Source organism: Chelmon rostratus, chromosome 6, assembly GCF_017976325.1.
Source record: "Chelmon rostratus isolate fCheRos1 chromosome 6, fCheRos1.pri, whole genome shotgun sequence".
Taxonomy (NCBI): domain Eukaryota; kingdom Metazoa; phylum Chordata; class Actinopteri; order Chaetodontiformes; family Chaetodontidae; genus Chelmon; species Chelmon rostratus.
The window spans coordinates 7,830,510-7,850,683 of record NC_055663.1 but is presented as its reverse complement, the minus strand read 5'-3'; the positions used below and the strand labels follow the sequence as shown (position 1 = coordinate 7,850,683).

General features: G+C 41.0%; 1 protein-coding gene across 1 annotated transcript in view; it reads right to left on the bottom strand.

Annotated features, from left to right (window-relative positions):
* Window positions 1-20,174, bottom strand: part of LOC121607944 (NT-3 growth factor receptor-like) — a 211,173-nt gene that overhangs the window by 44,009 nt on the left and 146,990 nt on the right. Inside the window, exon 14 of the mRNA XM_041939009.1 lies at window positions 8,099-8,287. Within this exon, the coding sequence (XP_041794943.1) occupies window positions 8,099-8,287 (189 nt within the window). The remainder of the gene's footprint in view (window positions 1-8,098; window positions 8,288-20,174) is intronic.

The following is a 20,174-nucleotide window of genomic DNA, read 5'->3' as shown; positions in this document are numbered from 1 at the left end:
AAACACCAAACCAGATAAAAAGCTCCTGTGGAAAAACAATGGAGCAGATCATTTAAAATCTTGAGCATAAAGCCAGCTACATCTCATGCAACGAACAGCTTGGGAATAGTGTGCAGCTCAAAGTTGGAACAAGAACGTTGCAGGGCTTTATGTGAGAAAGGAAAAACAGTACTGCAGGATCCCACTGCGAAGTAGCACCATTGTTTCACTTGGGGTTTAAGACACTTCAGTGAAACTGATACCTTCATCATCACCTGAAATACTTTGAAACTTGCGAAGTCATTTTAGCACATCAGCTTCTGCTTATAGCGTACCGAACCAGGCCAGTTGTGACAGCCTAAATCAGGGCTTTAATCTACAGTTCTGAGTTAAAAGTGTTCCTTAAATATTTAGGATTCCTAATTATTCATTGTTGTTCCATAATCTGAGCCTGAGGGCCAGAGTGACACTTTGTGCAGGAAGTCAGTTAATTAAGGGAACTCGGGACCATCGTACAGTTTTGCGTCTTAACAATATTATACAATAGATGTTTGCTTTTGGCCGGTGGCCCACCACGCCAGGGGAAAGACCCCTGGTCTAATCCTCATTTTTTAAAAATATTATTTTAGTTTTATATTTTAGGGTTTTATCATTTTGTCAATTCAGTTATTTTTTATTATATTGTATTAAATGATGATTATATTGTATTAAATTGTATTAATTGATTTTGTCTGACCTTGCTCTTTGATTTTATTGTTTCTGATGGCATGTTCTGTCTTTTATTGCTGTTTATGGATTATGTATTGTGTAATTAGATACTGCAATTAGTGTGAATGCTGATTCAGCGTTTACATTATCTCTCTTCTCGCACAGAATTCTTCATTTTTGTTGTGAATGCTGGAAATATTGGAGCAAATGGAACAATCTTCAAATCCTCTTCAAACCTAATAAACAGACTTTCAGCTCCAGATGTCATTTGTACTTTTAACCAGACATTAGACTTTGAACTAACTTGGATTCAACTTTATTGAATTCTTAAAAAAAACATCAGTTGTTTCCTGCTTTTTTCAGTCCTTTTATAATGAATGTGTATTGTTCTCCTTAGCGATGTCACCCACTGATCCCTCTCTGCTGACACATCTATCTTATTTCAGCCTGTTGAAGCAAAAAGAATTAACAGTTTTTGAGTTTTCTGCCTCAAAGCCCTTCAGGTGTCTTGCTGATGGCAAATGTGGCGACTTTTGTGACTGTGTGTCAGGGAGGTGGAATTTACAGGGAACTATGGGAGCTATGGGTTGAACCCAGATGCAGACTCAAGAGCACTTGGTTCAAATAATTGAATTTATTAAACACAAAGAGAAACACAACTAAGGGAACTATGATTAAACACACACTATGGACAAGGGCTATACATGCAACGAAGGAAACACAGGGAAACAATGAACACAGAACACGCAAACTCAACAGAGCAGGGGAAAAGACTAAGACAACACAAGAAACTCACTAACACAAAATGTGGCAGGACTATAGACAGGGACAAGACTATGAACAAATTAGCAATGACTAAAATGAAGAACAGAAAACGCTCCCGTAGGAGGAAGAAACAAACAACTATGAAAGACCTTGAACTTAACTAACAAAACAACAGAAACAAAAATCACTTCCTAAAAACTCGGAGGAAAATAACACTACTACCAAAACTAACCAAAGAACAATCTAACAAAGAACTGAAAATCGGCTATAACTAGCAGTAACCAAAACAACAAAACTAGGCAATAGAAATTAAAATAAAAGGAAAACTCACAGGGGACACGGCACGGACATGAACGTAGACAAACCGAAGGTTAACACAGACATTAACAGAGACCCGGACATGAACAAAGATAACACAACAAAATAACACTCACTGAGGGATTATGGCAAACATTAAAGACGGTGGAACACTGACATGAAACAAGGCATGGACAGGAACAAAGACAAGAAACAAACTTACAGGGACAGTAGCAAACAAAGGACAAACACAAACCAAGGAGACAGTTACCTAAAACACGACACGGACATGAACCAAGAAAACAACAACACTATGGGGCTATGGCTATGGCCGTGGCTAGGGCTGTGACTATGACTATGGCTGTGGCTGTGGCTGTGGCTAAGGTATACTGCAAGGTGACAAGACAGCAAGGTAGCACAGACAATGACCCAACAAGGACAGGGTGGAAGACCAGGACTTAAATACACAAGGAGGGATCGCTAATGACACACAGGTGGAAACAATCAGACAATCACAGGGACGGAAAACACAGGAAGTAAAGTAAGCCAAAGACACATAATATGAACTTTCAAAATAAAACAGGATGTGACAAAAACCAGGCAAAGACAACACACAATGGGAAACTTAACAAAAAACTGACGTGCATGGCATGGGTCATTTTACTGTGTGTCTTGGTCGTTTTAACTTTATCCACAAAAAAGCATCAACATCTTCCGCACGGTCTTAGGATGCTGACACTGACCTTCCATTACCATCACCTACAGTGTTTGAATGCTGGTGTTGCTTTGACTGGAACTTTGACAGGTCTCTTGCTTTCTCTGTCTCAATGACTCAGCACTTTCAGGCCACAGTACACACAGCTGATGTTGATTAGCTAATTAAACCTCTGTCCTTTTGTTCCTCTGTTCTGATTGGTGGATTGATGTTAAGGTATTTTAGGCAGTTGAGACCCCTGTTCCCTCTAACAGTTAATACATGCAAAACTTGGGCTCTTTCAGGTTTAATTCACAATGCAAACCTCTTTCTCTCTCTCTCTCTCTCTCTCTCTCACACACACACACACAGACATTTATGCTTCTCTTCAACTTTTATTCTACCTTTTACGTTACGTTTAAAATATTAAGCTGTTTTCAAAATTTCTCTTGCCCTTTCTCTGTCTCTCTCCTCTGTTCTGATTGGTGGATTGGTGGTAAGCTATTTTTGGCATACCACCTGTCCTTTTTAAGTGTTAACAGCCTTCAGCTGTTTCAGGTTTGATTCACAGTTCAAACTTACCTCTGCCTGTCTCTCGATTCTTACCTCAGACGGTAACAGGAGCTTACGATGGGCTGCGCCCTCTCAACAATGAATGAGGCAGCATGTCAGCCCAAACTATGTTTTAATATTATGTCAGTAGGTGTTGTTGGATAACTACTGTACGTGAGGTAGCGCAGCTGCCTGTTTTACATTTGCCCGTTCTGGTGTTTCTGTTTGGAACTGAAGTTACCTGCTTCATTGTGTTGCATTCTGTCTATTCTCTGATGTATACAATGAAAATACTCTCAGATATTAAAGTACAATGCTAGGAGAATTTGACAGTCAGTTGTGAGCTGTGCTCGCTTAAATCAGTGTAACTGATCAGTGTAATCTCATTTTATCTATGATTTAAAAGGACAGAAGTGAGGGCGTGCCTCTTCCTACACTGCTGATTGAGCCTAATCCTGGATTTTTCTGAATCGTCTCATATCATTATTCTATGTGATGATTGGTTTGGTTTGAACGTTGACACTGGGCTGGCTCTTTTTCTGGTCATGATGGTAGTGAAGGCGAAACTGCATTATGTCCATGCATTATGTGTGTTTATTATGTGTGCATTTCTTTTTCATGAGAAGAGTTGTGTGACTTGTTTGCATGTGCACATCACTCTATCTGCAAACTAAAATTAGAACAAATTGCACAACCCTGATTCCAAAAAAGCTGGGATACTGTGCAAAACACAAATAAAACAACAAATTCTTCCTTCCTCAAATCTGAATCCACCACAAAAACATACTCGGCCTCTGACCCCAGCTCAGGGAGTGCTGTTTAGGAGTTGGAGACAAAGTCCAACATTCCCCCACTGACTTGCTACAGCCGATGTTAGCTGGATATCTCGTGTATCGCCGGACAAGCTCTGTTTATTAGCACTCATGACCTTTAGACAGTGTAGCCTCCATCTATATTTTCACTATTTCCAATTGTTCAGACCAGCCTGCTGTCAGTGCAGCCCTGTGTGTGTCTTGGTAAGAAACAGCACCACTCTGAATTAATGACCTGATTGATCGATTGAAAATAATTGACTTCGCTCTGATTTGGAGATAATAATGTAATAGAATAAAAGTATAAAATGTTATTGCCTCATAATTTAAGATCATATAGTCCACGTGATGCATATTAAACTAACACAATCAAATCAGTGTAAAAACAAACAAATGTCAAATTTTATTCTTTGTGTGTGTGTGTGTGTATGCGTGTGTACTATTGAGTTGTGCATAAACTCACACAATGAAGATGTTGATGGGTTTATGATCACAGACACATGAGGTTGAAATACCGTTAAACACACACACACACACACACACACACACACACACACACACACACACACCACAAATGGGAATATGGGAATATAGAATGGTGATAATCACACAAGGTGACTCTTGTGACGGATCAGGATTGCCATTGGCAACGGCATCAGTATGTGGGCGTGCAGTGAAGACGGGTTATCGCTCTCTCTTTGTGTATGCACGTTTGCCTCTGTGTGTGTGTGTGTGTGTGTGTGTGTGTATTGTCTCCCAGGGGACTTGCTGAGATTTATGTGGCTGTAAAGACAAGAAGTGATTCGCTGCACTGCTGGCAGAATACTATCTGTGTTCAGTGAAGACACAGAGAGGGTTGAGAGACGACACGACGGGCCCATGCCCACTCAAAATGGTGGCTGAGACCACATAGACTCGGTTTCCCAGGATCCTTCACCTTTTCACACCTGTGTGAAACCTCGTCTACGCACGATGATGCCATCTTATCATTAAAATCCTCCAAACCAAACAAGGGAACAAAGAATGTTTTTCTTGCCCTAGCTCCGACAGCTCTGATGAGTCTTTCACAGGACTACTATGGCTAAGACTCATGGGAAATTAAGTGGTTGAATGTTAAAAAAAAATAAGGATTTTATTTTTGTTAAAGTGAAAGGGTGCTCATATCTAAATACATTGTCAGGCACAAGCCAGTGCAGCAGAGGCAAACATGAGGAGTGGACAGGACTTTCTGTCGGGGTAATTCCCCTTCACCTTTTTAAAAATATCCAGAAATCAATATCAGTGAGTGCCATAGCAGCTCCAGCCAATCAGTACAACATTTTAAGAGATGGAGCAGGACAATCAGAGTTATAAGCTGGAAACAATCCGCTAATCAGCAGCTGATCCAAGACAAACTGAACGTGGACACACCTGAATTGTCCATAGTAATTGGGCTACTCTATGTGTTTGTATGAAAAAGCCTGTGGTTTCCTTTTTATATTAAGTCTATTGCTACACAGCTGGTGACAGGCATTAAACTTACAACACACAGATTCTCTTTGCTGCTGCACCACAATAACTGTGGGAGGATTTCTAGGTGTCAGAGATATTTTACCACACTCTACATTTCCATTTCAAAGTTTTCTTTGCAGATTGTCCCTCAGCATAGAAACACAAGAGTGTCTGGGAAATTTTAATGATTGGTTTATGCACTAGGTATCACTCTGAATTATTTCAGCTTTGTCTCTGAGAATGTTTTCTTCCTGCCACTTTGGAAGCAGGAGCCGTTCAGAGGTGCATATCAGAGCTGCAGCAAGCTACTAACACTTCATCGTAGCATTTGAAAAGGAAGCATCACATCGTATTCGCTAACTTCATCCCAGATTGTCCCAGAATCCTAAAATGAACTGATTTAAGATGCAGAATGTTTAATCAGATTTGCTCAAGACCTAATCTTTAGTTTCAGCTTGCCATTAGCGCAGCACAAAACAGAATTTCACGTTCTGTGAATTCTTCTTGAACGTTTTCTGCTGAAATGAACTGTTGAAAAGTTGACGTCTCTCCTTCAGCTTTTTATGGCCACATGTTTTGCACCTTTGAGATGCAGACATTTATGTCTGTAAAAGCACACTTTTACATCACCCCAAATAACCTTTGAACTAAACTCTGTGGAATATATCGCTGTCTTAGATGATACATTGAGCAGCTAAAGCTGATCCCCTGTTCCAAACAGCCACTTCATGTCTTTGTCTTGACAGGGTGACATCGTATGAGAAAAGAGGAAAAACTGCTTTATCATTGAGTGCATCGAAGGAAAAATTGATGCACTATTGCCTTCTAGATCTGGTTTGATTCGTGATCACAGCGGTTTATTATAAACAAACCAAGGGCTCTACACATGAACTCATATGAACTGACAGGTCAGTTCATTGAACAGATTCAGGACTGTAATCATCTTCATCAGCACTACATTGACCTATGAGCTATGGACCTATGGTAGCAAAACACAGTCATTTTTGTTTTTGTCGAGGTCAGTCGAATTATTATTATGATACATAGATAACATGGGTTGTGACACTTTCTGTGCAGAAGTGGAGGGAAAGGTTCGCAACCAGATCTGGAATCCTATTCAAAAGCCTTTTTGTGGATGACACAGATGCTGGACATGAAATGTGCATGTACATGGAATTAAAACCTGTTGCACTATCTCAGAATAGTGCTATGTCTGGGACTAAATCTAACATTTAGTCAAAGGGAGGTGCAAAGTGAAAAGTCTTGACTAGTTTCCAAGGTGAAAATAAAAACGTTAATAAAATGTAATATCAGGCCACACAATCAGGAGACTTTAATGAGAGACTGCACCAATCCTCTGGATATACAGTCCCTGGAGATAGAGAACATCAGCATGGCTGAATTACTGAAATTAACTGACAAGTTATCGCTGCAGTTGCAACATGTAACGGATAGGAACAGAGAGCTGTCCCCAGCTCTGCAGGTGCTCATTTTTATTCCGTCTGATGCCAGTGAATCTTTCCAAAATATAACCGCTGACATACCCAGTGTTGGTGGCTGTATTGATGGTACTCGTGTGCATCCAGGCACCCTCTAAAAGCGAATACCTTTTAGTAAACAGGAAAGGCTTTAACCATGCCATCACACATGACCGACGTGATGGCATGGTGGTGTGGGTTTACCCACGATGCACGCATCTCCAGGGAGAGGGCACTGGCACAAGCGTGCAAGAGGGTGTGCACCATCATATGTGCAGCAGCGGTGCTGCACAACATTTGCATGGCTCAGAGTGCGCCTCTCCCAGTGGAGGACTTTGGGACAGCGGTGGAACATATCAGAGAACAAGTCGCAGAGGAGGATGTGACGGCTCGTTTCATCAGAAGCAACACAATTTGGATGATCAGCCTATCAAAGGATTGTATTCACAACTGTGGCTGTTTTAATGTGAGAGAAATATTTTGTGGCATTGTTTTGAGGCTGTCGCATTTGATGTTTCTTGCTCAGACTGAAGTAAGATGATGATGTAGATGTTAAATGAATTGATGAAATGAACAGCTGGTAAACAAACCACTTGGTGATTAAATTGTGTGTTGAGAAATAACATAAGATTGCTGATGTAGATGTAAAAATTGCTTTTACTTAGATTTATTAGGAATTTTTATTTGTTTGGATGTACGGAATTATTCAGATGTTCATAAACACAATGTCATTCTCAATTGTGTATCTGGCCCTTTGGTGTAATAGCTGAATTCATAAGGTAAGTTTCCATTTTTCCTCCTGCAACTTCTCCATCTCCATCTCCACTCTCATGATTCATTCAGTGACTGCCACTGTTGTCATCTGCCTTGTTTTTTTTCTAATTAGTTATGGCATTGTTTTGTTTGCACAGTAATGCGTGCATATACTTACGGTAGAGTTCAATCATTTTTCTGGTTTCACTGCGTGAGTAATTTCACTTTAATTTCTTCATCCCAGCAGTCGTTTTTAATCAATTCGGTGGCGCCAGGAAATGTAAGGTTCTCACCATAGCAACCTGAATGGTGTGGTAACTATCACTGCCAAGAATGTGTCAGCATGCATGTGCATCATCTACGCTGGACGTAGCTGCACCTAGTAGTAGTTTTAAATGCAACAGGTGCACAAAAGGCTCAATGTAGGTACAACAACTTTTTTTTTTTTTTTCCATCTGATGCAACTGGCCCCTGGGCATTAATCTGTGAGACCTGAGAATTATACAGAAATATACTGCACATTACAACTGCTGTACAGTGTGTGGGTCCACCTAGATGTCTGTACTTACAGGTGGTGGGTTTGTTGCAGTTGTGCCCATGTCTGAAGTACTGTGGGTTCTCTATGACGGGGATCCTGGTCATTCCAATCACCACAGCATCTGACCCAGCATCCAGTGTACAGGGGCTGATAATACCATGATTCACATGATGAAGGGGGCTGGCGGAGTCTTCTTCACCACTTATCACCGCTACTGGTCCTAGAAAGACAGAGACAGAGAGAACAGAGACTCAATGAATACCGCTTTACTTTCAGAGTCACAGACTGACTGACAGACCTGTGGGTGATACAAAAGCCAAAAATGTCAGGAAACATGAAATCCTGCTTAATGTTCGATTGTTCATAATTCCGGAACAATTTCTTCATACAAATCGTAATTAAAAAAGAAGGATGAAAGGACTATTAGGGAGAGGGATGTGAGGGAGGAGGGAAGAGAAATAAAAAGAGTTTGATCATAATTTACGACTGACAGTCAATCAGCTGCAGTATCATCACTCAGCAAACCAGCATCCAAGCAGCTAGTTAATCAGTTGACCAGGCAATCATCTACACAGCCAGACTCTCAGTCAACCAGTGAATTATGTTTTCACTAATGCAGTCGATTATTCAGTCAGTGAGTCAGCAAAGCTACTGGGTAGTCAGTCATCTATTCTATCAATCAGCGAGTCAGCTAATCAGGATCAAACAGTATTAAGAGCTCACCAAATATTTGTATCATTACACTGAACTGAAGGTTTTAATCAGAATTCAACACAAGATGAGAAATACAACATGTCATTCAGACTAATGTATCTACAGGGTAACAGTTCATCTGTAAAATGACATATTATTGAAAACGTATAATTGCTATGCATCACATGCAGGGTGGAGCTTTCAAAGGGCATCAGAGGAGAAGGCAGGTGTAGCTGCGTATCAGCATTTCAAGCTAAGTTTCACTATGACAGAGAACCTCTCATGACTCTGGGGTTGTTCATGAAAAAAGTGTGTCATGATAAAGGTCGTCCTCATTAGATGCTCGTATGGGTACAGTGAGGTCATTCAAGTGCATATGGCACGTGGGAGAAGTCTTCCTTCAGGGCTTTCTGCCAGAAAGAGACGTCAGAGGGTGAGCAGGTATGTCTGAGCTGCAGGAGAGCGGCGGAGGGGTGGGTGGAGACAGAGGTGGGGACTATCTGCAAATTCATAGATCTTCATGTACTGAGTGAAGGTGTAGAGGTACATCCAAGCCATTTTAAATCATCAAGTGATTTTTTTCATGTAAAAAATGTCTAAATGTGTATTTCTGATCAACAGAGATGAGTTTTGGGGGTTTAATCAATAACAGGAGAGGAACTTTAAGTAAAAATTGGGGTGCAGGCTGAAAAGGGTTCTGAAGTTAAGGCAGAGGATTGGGGCTGTGGACAAGACCGAGAGATAAAGCAGGACTAGGAAAAGGTAAAGTCTGGCTTTTTATGGAGCCAGAGTTTTGTTTTTATAGTTTTGGCCATCATTCTTATCAGTTAGCGTGCCGCATCCCCAGGTCTCAGAAATAAAGTTGTGTGAGTTTAGTCTTATCTTGTCAAAAGGAAGGATGGCAAACACGATGAAAATCAGAATTAGCTTTTAGAAGGGGCAGAGATAGTTTAGAGTTAGTAGTCAAGAAAGAGTTGGAAGAAACTTTTGAGGTAGATTAAGAGCTTCACAGGCAGAAGAAGAGCTTTAGTGGTACATCAGTGGTTTGAGAGGCAGACTATGAGGTTCAGTGATACGGGAGGTGGTCTAAAGGTAAAACCGGAGCTTCAGAAGCAAAGTGGTAGTTTGGAGAACTATTGGAGAGGAAGGACGTGCTGGTTCAAGACGTGATTTCCGCAGATGTGGCACAAACTAAATCACTGTGTGCAAAATGCATCTTGCACTCATACCTATTCATGGTGTGGCAGGATCCGAGCACACAGTCATACTCAAACACCTGGAATACCACATCAGTTTTCACGTCAGTAAATAAATGAGAGGACAGCACCAAGATGTCCTAGAAGTCTTGAATTCCAGAGATCCATAACACTACGGATGAACAATCATGTTGGAGCCTGATTTCTAATTTCTCCTGAGGCCACTTATTACATTAAAACGCGATGATCATCTTAATGAAGAGTTAGAGACTTCCCAGTAGCTCCTGATCTTTTCAGAAGGTTCCAACTGCAGACTTGACGTATGGGGGCGCAGGTCTTTGAGCCAATGGGATCAGAGCAGTTTGCTAGGCTAATATTGTGCACAATATAGCATTAACATACCTAGATTTTTTCTTTGAGGCCACTGTGTCCCAACATGGCCAGTTCTGAAACCAAAGCCATCACCACTGTATATATATGTTTTATGTATATTGAGTGCAATGTCAAAATGATTTTTGTTGTTTCACTGTGTACCTTTGCCTCTGTATGTCAGGAGATAACAAGCGAGTAAAGACAAAGAGATTTGCTGACTTTGCTAAACTTAAATAAATATGGACATTTAAATGCCTAAATACATTGATTTAACACAAAACCTGAAAAAACAGTCTAATACAAATTTGTTTTGATCTTACAAAACTACAAGAAAACACTGCAAGAATTTGAAGGAGCTTCAATAAGAAGGTGGATTGTTTTTTTTTTTTTTTCTTGCCAGTACCCCCCCAGCAGGCCAGGAGCAGTGCTGTGGAGTAGAGTTGTATAAGCATGGCAGGGAGTCTGCTTTGCAGTCCACATAGTGCAGTCCATGGGGAGCTGAACTCACAGGAGGCCGCAGAAGGCAGGTAAACAGCATGGACAGGCTGCCACTCCATCACAGAGCTCACACACACACTTTCACACCTTGAGGTACTTTCAGTCTCAAACCCACTTGAGCCGCATGTGTTCGCCCTGGAAGCCCTGCACCGAGTACTGTGGGAACATATTAACCCCACAGAAATGAGCTGGGTGGAAACTGGTCCAAAGCAATAAGACCTGCTCTACACTGTGGTCAGGTCCACACAGGCTTTACTGTTCATGGTTTAGTTTGGTCCTGCTACGACAGAGGAGACTGCTCATTTCTCATTATATACTGTATTTAACTCTCTGTTTGTACTTATTCATCTACTCCCATTATATTTTGTATTTTTTATGATTTACAGTCTACATTTATTGCATTATACAACAATAACTTTCCTGAAAAAAGTCTTTGCAGCCCCACAAATAGACATAAACCTCAACTGTCCACTCTTCTTTAGGTTATCATGTTCATCACTTTGGCTCAGCGTCATGTGTGACTGTCATGGCTTAATGGGACGCCTGAATAGAGACATGAGACATGATTAATTATTATTATTATACACATTATTTTAAATATTGTTATTGTTATTAGTAACATTTGTGCTTCATCTACAATGATAAAATTGTGATGATTCAAAAGTCACATAAATGACTGGATGGTAAACCATATACAGACATCAGAGACACACCCTGATGAAGGCGAGGGGAATAAAGCGCTCATATATATCTGGTCATAATCATTCAGTAACACAATTTAAGGAATTCCTTTACAAATGTTTCATCAGACAATATATTGTAATCAGAAAGGAATCAGAAGGAATTGTCATACTAGTATCAGCATGGTCAGACCCTCATAAAGCTACAATCCAGGGACCAACACATTCATGTATTCATTTAAATCATTGCACTCTGTGTGCTGAATTTCAATCTTGCCTGTATTCCATTGTGGCTTCACTTACCTGTGTCACACTTTATTTAGGAGTTGGGAATCTACTCACACATGCACTGCATCTGTGACTGTAATGCAAAGATAATAAGTGCACTGACCTTGATCCTACCCGCTCTCCTCACCTGTTCTGCTCTGCATGTGGTGGAAAGCTCAGCTCTGTTTTATGTAATCCTCATTAGCTTCTTCTCGTTGAGATATGTATATCTTTCTATCCGCTATTCAATTTTCTCCCTGGCTGTAATCTGTTATGGTGTTCTGCTCCAGTAATTGAATTCTCCCCATGGGAATCATTACAGTTTTATCATAGTTGGACTCTATAGTCGGTGTGCCATATACGCACAGGCCTCCTCCCCGGGGACAAGGGAGTCCGCTGTTGTGTGTCGACACAGCAGCTGAGAACTATTGATGTGGAGTCGTCAGTATTCTCTGGCGAAACTGAACACATCAGCCTGTTGTGAGTGACACAGCCAACCTTCACAGCTGACAGAAAACAAGGAGGCTGTGAGGTGGTGGTGGGGGGAGGGAGGACTCTGATGGAAACAGGGACAGGAGGACATGATGAGAGAGGAAGAAAGGGAATAAAAGACATCAAGCATGAATAAAAGGATAAAACAGGGAATGAGATGTGGAGGAAGGGAGGCGGCAGGATGACTAATTTTAAGGTTGGATCTCAGCAGGAATGCAACGCTTGAAAGGAGAGCACCTTTTAGGTTCATGGGCACTGATTTTGATTACAGACTTGATATCAGGGCTGACAATTACACCCAGAGAGATTTCCTCTCTTAAGTTGAATACAAAAATAACACAGTCAGAGAATAATTTTTTAAAGCTACATTCAAAACAAACAAAAAAGTGTTCATTTCAGCGATATACTCGTGAAGGTGAAGTAAATCGGTGCTGAGCTTCTGGTGCACAGTCTGACATTTGTGCTGCAGATCAACGACAGACTGTCTTGACAGTGCTGACTTCTGGGGGAACAGACAGTCCAGCATGGAGGGTGTTATTTTGCAGTCAATCATGATGCAGGATTGAAGGGTACAACTTAACTTTCCTAGACTTAACTGATCTTTACTATCTAGCTAGCGACCAAAAGTGCAAACCGCCACTATATTACCTCTCTCTATCTCTCAAATATATAAAACTATGCATTTGAAGCACTTTGAAAATGTCAATGTGTTCATGTATGTACATGTTATAAATGAGAAACTTGATGATGACAAACCTTGTTTTAAATTTAGTGCTGGTTACTGTGTACCGGAAGCATCTTTCCGCTCCAAAATGATGATTTTCTTAGTTTCGAATGGTTTAACAGAAGAGCTGCCTTGCACTGCAGGTTGGCATGCACATCATTTCCAGCACAGATTTGTAGCAGCTCTTCCATCCACTGTTATTCTCAGGTCGGGGATTTGGCTGTTTGTTGAAGGACACTTGAAAAGGATGCGTGAGTACTGACGGACATGTCGGCTGCTGCAGGGATCAGACCTGTGACCTTTGTCAGTTACCAGCCTATGCTAATATTTAGGCCATGTGTCAGACAAGCTGAGATGGTCAGCCGGTAATGGATAAGCAAGGACACAGAGACACAGAGTGACTGACAGAGAGACATGGGGGAATAATGGAGGGGGAGAGGAGAATGTGAGAGAAAGAGAGGACAGAAAGATAAATGGTGTCAGAAATTGTGAGGTAGACGGTTTTCATGGAGCACAAAGGTCAGAGGTTGAATGATGTTAGTGGGCTGACAGGCTGAGGAACTGGGAATAAAGCTGTACTCTGACAGCCAGCAGAGACGTAGCCGCTGTCATGTAGTTTACAGTCTAGTAGTTGTGCATCTCATGACCTACTTAGACTGTATGCAATTTCAGAGCTTTTTCTGTAAAGTAACAGATATAACAGGATATCTATATTGTTAATAATTAATTCAAAATATATTCCACATGTAGTGTCTGAGCAGTGACGGTTGTAGTAACTCCACTTATTGGTGCATTTTTAGATTTGAGGACACTGGGGGTTCAGCCAGGACGTCTGGCTAGGAAGGATTGTTTTTTTTTTTCTAATAAACTCTATTTTTGATGTTTTCTTCATGAAATCTGGTAACTTATTTACATTCAAAATACATGTCTTAATCATTGAAAAATGTAAATATGTACCTTAAAAACTGAATATATCTTAAAGATATTAGTAGTAATTAGCATTATTGAGTAAAAACAGATTTCTTCACAACTGCTATCATTAAATATCTATTGGAAAAACAGTTAAATGTATTTGTGTTAACATCACTTTACTGGAATACTAAAAGGGATTTCTTACACTCACTCAGACACACACACGCACAGTTTTCAGATGTAGTTCATGCAGTGTGGTGTATGCACTGTCCACCTCGCCATCTTCTGCTGCTGTCTATCAAAAGGAAAATAACAGTATGCTGTTTGATCCGACGAGTGCATTCCGCTAGCTAAACAATGGCACCCACAATCCAAAGGAGAGAAATGAACTTCATATTACAACAGTTCAACAGGTAATTTCAACCATTACTGAAACATTACTACATGTAGTATAAATTATTACGCTTCCTCCTCTCTTGGAAAGCTCCAAAAAGAGTTTTATTCCTGAACCTGAACACTCTGCCATTTCTCCTTGACTCATCTCTTCCTGTTGTGAATTGAATCACTGAGAGCTGACCATCAGACCCCCCCACACACACATAGTTCAGAGACCTGCATATATTCTGACAGGCTGTTATGTAATGATGAAGACACATCGCACATTCACCCACAGGTGAAATTATCTTCTGAATTATGTTCAGGGAGGAAGCCCCAACGCAGTGACCTGGCCACACTGAAGGTGGCACCAATAAGGCCACAGAGCCAAAGTCTTGCAGTTTAGCCAAGAAGGGAAAAATGTGTCTGATAATTTTATGAATTTGTTCAGAATTCTGCAAAGAATTAAATCTAGACCAATTCATCCTCAGTTTTTACAATTTAGATGTTTGCAACATAGTGATATCCCCTGGAAAACTATTTAACAAGCCTGCATCATTTGGGATGGGACTGGACCATGATGGTATGTTCGGTGGACTTTCACTCATGGTAAATCCAAACTTTATCAAAATAAATAAAAATAGAAAATGACAACAGAAACAAATGATTTCGCCCGCAGTCAGCACTAAGCCTTATGTATGTGAGCTATAACCCAAATAAATGAATAAAAGTGCACTTAGCCTGCACACATTTCCTGAAGGTTCCTTCATATATTGTTCCAGTGACCGACATCTGGCCATCCTAAAAAATCTGCCCACATGTGTTCTGAATGTGTTACACATTACCTCCACGCATTTTCACATTAATGATGAGTAAGCTTGAGTCACTAATAGACATCATTGCTAAAGATAAGAAAAACACACACATTTTTTGGTATCTACATGAAATAGAATCCCTCTGAGGGATTGTACAATATGGTTCAATTATTGGCTCATTAAATTAAAATGATGTTCAAACAGAGCATACAGTACACATACCTACAGCTGGTTAACGGCGCCTTACATGGAAAAGTATTTTAAGGTTCATGGTAGGCAGCAGCATTGAAAGCTGCAGTGAATTTGATCATGGACCCTGATTTTCTGTGGAAGTCTTTGCCAGTGTGGTCTCCTGCTAACTACATGGCGCTGATATGGGCTGTCCATGGCTCAGAACACAACATTTTTAATAAATTATAAAACTTGAATTTGTCTGTGACCCAATAATTGGATGCCTTCAAGGATGTTTGCTTGTTTCATACAGACAACACTGAAGACTGAGCATTCATCCACAGTTATATATAATGGTGAACTGGTGCTTTTCTGACATTTGTTCTTTCCTCACTTACTCATCAGAATAATATAAAAGTAAGTAGGACTGACAGGAGAGCCTTGGTGCCCCAAACTACTATATTTCTGGAAAACTTGACAATTTTATGCAACAACAGGGAATGGCTACTTAACAATAATTGAATATAAATGCTGCTGAAACACAAATTCCAAGCCTTTAAAATGATGCAATTACTTGTGTGTGTGATTGTGTGCTTGAGTGAAAACGACACAGTCTCCTCAGAGAGTGCAACCATGCTGCAGTGATGCAGTACGCATTAAAAGTGGAACTCTTCAAGGGCATCTGTACCCAATTACTTGCTATTTTACTGGAACACAGAGACCCTAATGGCTTATTGGAACTACCAGGGAATTCACTTGTAGAATAAAAAAATGTCCTTAGGTCAAAGTGATTTATGCTGTAGTTTACAACATGACCACCCCCTCTATTTTCTATAGTACCCAATTGGTGCCACATTCTTTCAATCACACTTTATTACTCACATTAATGTAATAGGCCTCCAGTATCGATACATGCTTCTCACTGGCTCAAAGAGCAGTCGGGGAACTTTATCGCCTCAGTAAATCACCTGATCAGCTGTTAGCGTCGCTCTGCCAGCTCTGAGCACTGGAGCATGCAAGATGTTACTCTAAAAGTCCTCCTTAAACCAAACCAACCCCCCCCCTACATCAGCATGCTTCACAAGCAGGGGCTGTCCTGCTTTTGTTAATGCCATAAAGCGCTGCGTTCGGGGTATTTCAGGGGTTATTCAGGATGTGTGTGCATTTCACTGCAAGGTTTGACTGACAGTTGTACAGTCAAAGAGCAGCTGGGCCAAATGAATGACGGGTGCCAAAAAAAGGCAAGAGACCGGGGCTGATGAATAATGTAATCAAAATGTTTCTTGAAATAACTGAAGCTTGACATATTACTGTGAATACAGAATTTATATGAACACAAACAATTACCAATCAGCTGTTCACAGTGTTTGACAAAGCAACAGATTGTCCTTAACAAAGCAAACTTAAAGGTGCCAGATTTTTGCATGCATTTTGGTTACTTCCTGCCTGTGTGGCAAATATACAGTTATGAGTCTTTGTATATTAAATTCTAACTGATGCCTGTTTGCCTTCCTTACATTAGTTGAATCATCTCATTTTGAGCTTTCATACAGCTGATCACACCATAGTGCCTGAGACCAGGGGTCAGAAGTTACGTCTGGCAAAGGGACATTTTATTTGAGGGCCAGTACAGGTTTACAGGTGCCGCGCAGGTTTTAAACTTAGATAGGGTTTTTTTTTTTTTTTTTTGGTTGATCTTTGAATTCTATTTGCCATAGATTTAGAGGAAGTCTGGTCTTTTCAGTTGCTATCTGTTTTTCATTTGGTACGTTTTCTGTCATTTCAGCACCAGGAACAGCTCACAGCCTGACCTATTAAATAATCTTGCATGAGCTGCAGAGCCAAACAGTATCAGTTTGCTCTCCACATGTGGATAGAAAATCTGAATACATATCAATAACTTGATTGTAAATTCACATAATTTACATTACATTTAAATTTGATCTTACCTTTGTATTGTTGAAACGAGTGTAAAAGTTTTGATATGACAGAATAAGGGAGAATGTAAAACATAACAAATAATATCAAAATGTTGTTGTTGGCCTGTAAACCAGACAGTGTTTGGATGTGTATTCTTTTTAAGGCTGAATGGAGTGCGCGAGAAATATTAACATATGTGAGAGTGCAAAACTGAAAAGAATTAGCATCACAAAACAAGCGTGAAGAAAAGGATTTATTTGTATTTTTATGACTAAAAGTCTATAAGAACAGGGGGTTAATGGGTATTTTTAAACTGATTTATTACTGTTTTATTTTTTGTTAATAGCTCATTTTCATCACACATTTCATTCTAATTTGTTCCATCTTCTCAGTATTCTGTGCCACCAAAGCCTTATTTTGTATGTATAGAGTTGCAGTGGGCTGGAGGAAATGAGAATCATGAATGAAGAGAAAGTGGCTGCTGCTTACAGTCACTTTGGCTGCTTTTCAGCAAAAGTTATATTATAAAGATACATCTCCTTAAAAAATGAGGGATACATTTGCAAGTGATCTAATCCATCTAATATCTAACATAATGATGATTTAATGGGAACAAAAATGATTGAATTTTATTCTCATGCAGGATGTGTGTGTAGAGGTGTGCATGAAAACATAAAGCTCTGTAACTCATTTTACACAATATAAAAGGCAGTAATAGCAGCACCAACACAGTCAATATAAAATGATGCTTTTCTTTCAGAGCTCTGTGATTGCTCTGGGATTCATCCTCCATTTCTCTCCTGTCATCCTCAGCACCAAGCCTGTAAATCATTCTGCTGACAGACACTTTGCAAATGCACCTTCACATCCACCCTGCCAAACACACACACACACACACGATGTCACGACACCTGTGAGTGTGACAGCTTATCTGCTCTCACTCTCTCCCTCCTGTTGTCTCTCTGTTTGTCTCTAATAAGCCGGCCTGTCTTTCACTCTCTCACATGCTCTCAAAGGATGTAAATCAGGCAGAGGACTGACCACGAACATCCATCAAACAGCAACAGTTACCTCATTCTATCAATGTGTGTGTGTGTGTGTGTGTGTGTGTGTTCTCTATCCTGGTGTGAGGCATCTGGGCCATTAGCATTGACGATGGAGCAACACGTCACACACAAACACACATCTCCATATTAACACGTATGATTCAACCTTAACTACGACCCTCAAGGTGCATTACTGCACCATTCAATCACAGGGCTTGAAATTCTGTGACAAGGATGATAAAAAACTTTTCGAATCTGAAGCTTAAACTAATTTACTTTTCAATTCTGGCTGAATTCAGTGACGCCGGTGCTGAATTCCTCCGATATCACTGAGCTTCCAGCACGACCTATTGTGTGAGAAAGGGCAATTTCGCTCTGCCACTTACTGGTGCAACTGGGCGCTAAAGCATCTCCAGTTGAGGACCAGCTAGATTACTTCACTTCAAAAATGTGTTCTCACTTTGAAGGACTAAAACTTAAATTGGCTCCCTCTAAGACAGCCGCACAGGACTACGCACACCCGCGCAGGGGACGGGTGAGTGTGTAAATTGATAGCGCATCATTTATCCAGTGTGGGGCTCTGTACTGTGTTGCTAAATGATGGCTTATAATTACTTCACCTTTAACACCTCCCAGTGTCCCTGGAGCCGAGAGGCCTGAGCTCCAGGCGGACTCACAGCCTCACTTACCCTTTTTTTCCTCGCTGCCTGCTCTCTCTCTCCCTCTAATCCCCCTTCACTGCCTCTACCTCTCTCTCCCTGTCCCTGTCTGCACTTGTGCTATTTCTTCTCCTCCCCCTATGCTACCCGTCTTCTCCGTGTGTCGCTCCATCTCTGTGATGTTAAACGATAGAGGCAGGCAGAGCATTCTCATCTGAGAGCCTTGAGCGCCAACCTGCCCCACACCCAACCCTCCTCTCTCGGCGCTCTCGCTCTCTCTACCTTTCGTAATTGGTTTGCTGCTCGGGGCTTTGGGGGGTGGGGGGGTGTTGGAGGCAAGAGGAGGATGTCACGGAGGCTGACAGCAAAGCGGTGCGATGTAGACTGACAAGAGAAAACAACAAACAAGAAACAATTACACGGCGTGGGTGGTGCTGGTGACACAGTGGCTTGATGGCTGCTTCCCTCTCTGACTGACTGACTGCTGCTGGAAACAGCGCTGAGTTTACAATAGCGAGTTCCCTCCACCTGTTTTTCTGCACAAATCGAACCACGAGGAAATATGAAAAAAGTGAAAACATCCATGTTTACGCTTTGCTGAGGTGGAAACGCTGGTGTCCGGATACGAAGACAATGGAAGCAGACTTGGTGAATAAATGATGACGTACATGGAGCATGTGACTTTGACATCACTCTGCTGAAAGCATCAGATCTGTGTGGAGCGATGAGGAGACTGGAACCTTCCTCACTTCCTCAGCAGTGGATGAAAACGCACATCCACTCACATTTAATTTTGCATATTTTCTGGAAATTTGGTTCAAATTTTTTGCAACATTTAGATTAAAAAATGATGAGAGAGGTGCTGAAATGAGTACAAGGGCTCAGCAGATGCTGAAACACAGCACAGACTTTTATAACACTGTGGGGATGTTTTTTACAACTCTGACAAGTTATCGCAGCAACAATCGGTTAATCCTCTCCCTGGAAAATTGTGAGGTAAACCGCAGAATTACCCTGATCATATCACAAACTAACATGCGCTTGTACGTATTTGATTGGCCAGCACATTGCATTGCCAGATGGCGAAGCACTGCACAGTTTTGCTGGGGTCGCTCCACCGTGCAAACGCAATGATGTCACTAAAAGGGATGACGGGGCTGTGTTTTAACACGCTGCTGGTATCGACCTTCGTCGGGCTAACATTAGCTCTGCTCTGGGTTCGCACACGAGCCCAATATGTTTCTTATTTCAAAGAGCAGCAGATAGATTAGGAAATGTTCATGATGA